The 6,104-nt window shown below is 52.4% G+C and overlaps 1 protein-coding gene across 1 annotated transcript; it reads left to right on the plus strand.

Annotated features, from left to right (window-relative positions):
• CCOS01_09210 (uncharacterized protein) lies at positions 1 to 402 on the plus strand (the record flags this gene model as incomplete). The annotated part of the gene is made up of 2 exons (XM_060457370.1): positions 1 to 202; positions 293 to 402. 2 exons carry the CDS (start codon positions 1 to 3, stop codon positions 400 to 402), a joined length of 312 nt encoding a protein of 103 aa, XP_060312070.1.
• Positions 403 to 6,104: the final 5,702 nt, after the last annotated feature.

The following is a 6,104-nucleotide window of genomic DNA, read 5'->3' on the forward strand; positions in this document are numbered from 1 at the left end:
ATGGTGGGGCTGGGACCATTCTTGGGCGATAGGATCACAGTGGTTTTGGAGGGGAATAACTCCAAACGGGCGAACGGCTTTTCTTTGGAGCAGCGCATGCAAAGCAGGGTAAGAGTCGATGAGATGCAGCTGGGTCCGCGTCCGCGGTACGGACGTTATGCGCGTGACGGCATACCGGGGACGATTACAACTTGTCGTGTAGGAGTGCGTCTGAGTACCTTGTTATCGAAGAAAGTTAATTCTTTCTGAGTCACAAGTACAAGAATACAGTTTTAATAAAACAGTGGTGTAGGAGTGCGTCGTTTCTTATTTCAAGTCAACCGTTCTTCTGGGGTTGCGACGTTGGCGGTTGAGATCAAAAGGGGGGGGGGGGGAAGAGGTTTCTGTGTGAGTGGTATGTGATGCATTGGTCTTGGATTCAAGAATGGCATCGTGTGGTTATCTCCAGGCCTGTGTGTTTGTGGATAGTCCCCAGTAGCCGTCCGACACTCTTGATCAACAAACAAGCTGCGGCAGGTGTGTTTGGGGAATGCTGTATTGGCGCGGGTGACGTTGCTCTTCACCAGATGTCCGGCCAGAAAGTACGCTCAAACCCCAGTTCCAGACTTCTAGCCATGTTTGTTTGCTTTTTATCAGACAACTGCCACGCTGGAGGAAAGCCAAGACATGGGGGAACCGGGGATTCTGATCCGCGGTAGTAGCCTTCATTGACCTGGCTGGATATCGTTGGGGTTGGTTGTCATTCAGACGATCGACAAACAATAGTCGGTTGTATCTGGGAATCCCATTGATCGAGAGATGTTATGGGCGAATCGGTGATGATTCTTCAATGGCAATAGAGCACGGCTTGGTGCAGTGGTAGCAGCATGGCTTATCATGGATATGGAAGGCTCAGCGGGTAAGATCTACGGACGTAATGTGCGATGCCCTGAATAGGGTAACCTGAACAGCTGAAATCGGCATCAAGCTCTTCTCACCCCTGGAATCAAACGGGACGGGAAACGGTGAAGGCTGAAGCACGATGACATTCCTTCCCGCAAGTCTGGGGTGGGGGAGAGCGGTGAGGGCGCACGCATGTCTATTTCTATAGTACGATCTATTGAGATCCAATGCAATATGTTTGACGCGATCCGATACGATACGATATTTCATGCAAGGCTTGCTTACCTGCACGGTACATGTAGGGTAGGGGAAACGAGTTACAGATGTTATCCGTACCTTCTACAGTAGTGGCGGAAGATCGAAGCCGGCAATGGCCGCGCAGGTTCGTTTTCCTGCTGCAGCGGGAACCGGGGAGGAGGTAAGGGGACGGACGGAGAGGGTGGGCGCGCCAACGTCCGGCGGCAGGCAAGCGGGCGGATATTTGAGAATATGACGCGCGGGTCGCAGTGACGGCCGCGCCGGCGTCCGCCATGGCGGGGAGCGGTGTAAGTTACAGATTTGCTCTGTTTTCTGTTTGATCTTGTCGTCGGAATTTCTATATCCTGGGCCGGACTATTGGCTTTTACAATTGTTGGTCCGTTTTACTTCGGACAACCGTTTGAATAAGAACAATAATAATAAAAAAGAAAGAAAAGAAAATCGAAATGTACAGATGCCTATCGCCGGTAAAGGTTGCGTGAACTTCAACCTCAACGGCATGTTTCGCGGCTTTGCGGCTTGAGACCTCCCCGCAACGTTGTGAAGCCCGAGATGTCACTGATGCAACAAAGTGAGATGTATGTCACCAGACCCAAGCCCAATGTCTCTAATGTGCGGGCGACGGCACGGAGGGGAAGATGGGGAGGAGGAGGAGACGAGAAGCCCGATGCTGGACCGGCTGGCGGCGGGCCTCAACCCTCCGCACTCTCTGCTTGATTCATGTTCAGCCGACGAAAGGGCAAAAGAAACAAGCCATCTACGGGAGGGCTGAGATGTGCAACGCCCGCCACGGCTTCACTCGGCCTCTCAAAGTAGGGCAGGCAGGTAGGAAGGCAGGCAGGCAGGCAGGTGTAGCAGGCAAGGCGGGAAATCCGAGTCCTGTCTTGTGTAACTCGGTCTTCCCCTCTCGCGGCAGAGTCGTGGCGTCTGGAATAGGAATGAACGGTTGGATGGCGAACGTGCCTGATGATCAGCATGTCCAGAAAATTCAGGACCAGAGACTTTGAGCCTCGTTCAGCCGAACCTTTTCTTGCTTTTTTGAATGTCTTGCACTTTGTAGCTGACTCTGCGGGTTCGAGAGTCTGAACGTGGCACTGGACTTCTTTTTCCTCACGGCACTCGGCGCGACGGGTAAGGATCTGCAGCCCGGAGTCTTGTTTCGGCCTATCACGTTTCTGAAGAGGCATGTAGACGCAATGCGAGCCGTCAAGCTATAGAGAGGAAGTCTACCAGTGTAGTTGACACCTGTCAATGAGGGTGAATCGTTGAAGCTAGGGAAATGTGGCAGTGATGGTGATTGTCGGCGGGCTTGGCCACCCCGCAAGCCACCAAACTTTATAGTATTATGAACCCTTGCTGATTAGCGCCACCCGACCAATCGCTCACGTTCGAATCAATATCTGGCAAGGGGCTGCAGGGAAATTCGTCTTTCCCGCCGTTAGATCCAGATCTGACTCTCGAGGACTTACATCTCGTGACTCGAGACCGAATATCATGGCTTTGGGAGGCATGAAAGGGCTTGTTTGGGAAGTTGTAGAGAAGCAGCTGAAGTGTCATCGATGGACGGTGATTTGATGCAGCTGGAGTTAGTCCCTTGTTCTGTCAGTTGTCACCTCTCGAGGGGGAGATTAGTGAGCCACAGAGGCGGCACTGCTCAAACTTTCAGCGTTTGCACCTAGGGATTAGTCGTCGTCGATAGACGTCTCGGTAATTCGCAACTGTTGTTGTGTTGTACGGGCTGCTGAGTCGTCTGGAAAGAATCGGTCGGTACCTGGGGTTCACCACGATGTGTTGGCAATCGCAAACACGACTGGGGTGGGCTGAAGTTTTAGGCACACCAACGATGGTTTGTGGCACTAGTAACTACGGGGAGATCAGTGTCGCTTCCCGTCCGGATACATCTAATTACTGCCATGACTTGCGACCAATGAAATCGTGTCTATCGAGGCATCTCGATGGCTGCCACACTCGTTGCTTCATCAATGGGCATATGGTAAGAGTCTTTCATACCGAGGGATGTATTCGTATCCTAGGTGGCTAATTGATATGAAGACTCCTCAAGACTCGTGACGAAGCTCGGTTGCACTTTGCCTGCCGCAGTTACGTAGACGCTTGTGCCATGGGACTGGAGACTCTGAGAGACTGCCAGATTGGCGAGGGACCAGCTCTCGGGAACGGATCTCGGAGTGGCCACGGCGTTCATCGATGATGCAAATAGTTGGGGTAATAAGAGAACACCGAGTGGTTCCCGAGCTGATGATCTACAGTAGGCTGGTGGTAGCTTGAACATGTATGTTTACCCGCATTCCTGTAAGGTACAGCAATTCATTGCATCAACAATGGCAAAGTGTCAAATGTCAATAGACCCAGATCGAGAAGCCTCATGAATGCCACATATGTCATTGTCGGGATACTATAACGTCAATCGAATATCACGGGTTCACCGACAGGAATTTCGTTGACTAAAATGAGAAACGGAGACTCAAATATTATATTATTTAACTCTGCGTCACAAGACAAATCATTACTTTAAGTCTATTAAATCTCATATTTAAAAAATAATCATCTGTCAAATACTCCAAGCTGGGAATGTTGACCACATAATAAGCATGAACACGAATCTCACCTAGTGACCCCAGCTGAGCCCCTTCCTGAGGGGCGTGTAAAGTGAGATGAGACGAACATGGGCAAAAGAGGGCTGCAAAAGCACGGTACTGGCTGGACGGAGTAGTATGGCCAAACATTTCTTCTTCTTCCTTTTTACCCAGTAGGTCTCCCAGCCCAAGCATCCGCGCATTCCTCACCCACTCATCCGGACCTCCTTCACCTCGGCCGGAACGCTTCCCCGGACGGGAAGGCCTGCCAGGGCGTGGCAGGCCTGGTGAAGCGGCACGCACATCACGCACACCACCACACACATTGAATCTGTCTTTTTGAGACAAGCCTGGGGTCACATTCGGCCGGAAGAGACATGAGCAAATCTCCTCTCTACCAACCTATTTCTTCCCCCCTCATTCGCAGGGGTTTCTCTGTCAGGTTTGCTCTGGAGGGTAGTGTCAGGAACGCCTCTTGCGTCGTTGGGAAGGGATGTTTCGTATGTTTGGCAGTTTGGGGATGGGTGGTGGAGATGTAGGCAGGTATTTTGGCCGTTCTAGATTCGGCCGGCTGCCTATGCGCCGGCAGCATCTCTGCACATCTCTGCACATCTCTTCGTCAACCCCTACGAATGGATACCCACGATTTACAGCCTCTGTTACCGATGTTCCCGCGATGCGCGAGGGTACCGATGGACGCCGTGGATCTGGTCAGCTGTCATTTATCACATTTTGGACAGAGTTTTTCTACGACCATCCTATTCCCACGCAAACCCATAATAAAATCAATACCCAAAAATCGAAAACAGCACCTGGACCGCGGGACTCGGAGGATCCGTGCCTGCCTGAGATGGAGGGGTAAGTAAGACCCATTCACGAACGTCGCCTGCCGGTTGGGAACAAAAGAGTCAGGCAAAACTACGTTTGGAGATTCATTCGCAAGCTGAGCCGGTAAGGGGACATTGAGAATGCATAAATCAGCTAGCGACCTCTAATACTCCACTATCGAGAGATCTCACAAGGGCGGCGCCGGATGCCTTTTTTTGTTTGGGGTTTCTCATCGAACTGGGGTAACCTGATGGCATTTACATGTGGTTTAGTTCTCCTCTAGCCAGTAGAATCCCGTCGCTGGATCCGACGGTCGTTGATCCGTAGGCCGGTATGACGGAGGGGGTAAAAGACAGACACGGGCGTTGTCTCTGCCTTCGAGACAACGAGGACCTGGAAGTCCGATGGGAGAGCCGCGGGGGAGAGACCGAGAGACTAGACTCACAATGACCCCTGTCACCTTCATTCGAGCGCTGGCCACACACCAGCAGCCTTCAGGCATACTCAGATATCTATGTCCGCTTATCCTGCTGGTTGTAGGTATCGCCTTGATATATCTCACATGTGCAGATTGTTGCCCAGGCCTTCCTGCCATCGCATCGCGCGCATAGTCGCACGCGGCTTTTGCCTGTCAGCAATGGCGCAGAGCGACCCGTCATCTTGAGAAAACCTTCCACGTCGGCTTCTGTCATGCGTCTTCGCGGCAGCACACGTCAAGCGAAAGGTCTAGACGGGCAAATAGACCCGTGGTCTGCGCAGGCAGCCTTGTCCATACCGAAAGTCTCCAAACAAAAGGGTCTGTAGCGCACCAACCACGACGGACTTTCACGGAGGGGGGTCCGAGCACGCAAGAGAACGGCGCGTCGTTCGGTCGCGGAGCATCGCCCGGGATCGTAATGGGGTCCCTGTTCACGACAGGCGGCCGAGTCGGTGGTGAGACCGAATTAGGCAAGTGTGTTCGCGTGGAAGAGTCGAAGGGGAGAAAGCAAAAGGCGTGATGTTGTTGCCCTGCGCGTGCTTGCTACAGGCGCGATGGTCAATTCCAGCCCGAGAACTGAGGAGGCCGGCCATTCTGGCCTCGTCTGTCCGGAGTCCAGGAACTGTTTTGCGATACGGGTGAGGCCAGCATTCCTGTACATCACTCCTATGCCGTTTTGCTCCCTTTCTTCTCCGCAGCGACGGACCTCCATTCATCGAGTTGATAAGCCGTCTTGTGTCCTCGGCGTTTGCTTAAAACCCCTTTGGCTACTTCTCGAGTCTAGACTCACCGAAAGCCTAGTCTCGTATTACGCCCTTATCCACTTCCCCCCTTGTGTATTTGAGTAGCACGGGAATGTTTCTATCAACATCTGCGGATAGAACGGAATATCAGACCGTGGGTCGAGGCATCGCGAGCGTACGGACCATTCTCCAATTCTTTCCCTTCCCACGTCCATGAACGCGCAATTACCGGTAGCAGCTACTGCATGTCTGCCTCTTCACGTGATACCACCTAACGGTTTAGGGAGATACTGGTCATTGCAAGTTGCGAGCGAGGCCACC

Source organism: Colletotrichum costaricense (assembly GCF_030867565.1).
Source record: "Colletotrichum costaricense strain IMI 309622 chromosome Unknown Scaffold_9.1, whole genome shotgun sequence".
NCBI classification, from domain to species: domain Eukaryota; kingdom Fungi; phylum Ascomycota; class Sordariomycetes; order Glomerellales; family Glomerellaceae; genus Colletotrichum; species Colletotrichum costaricense.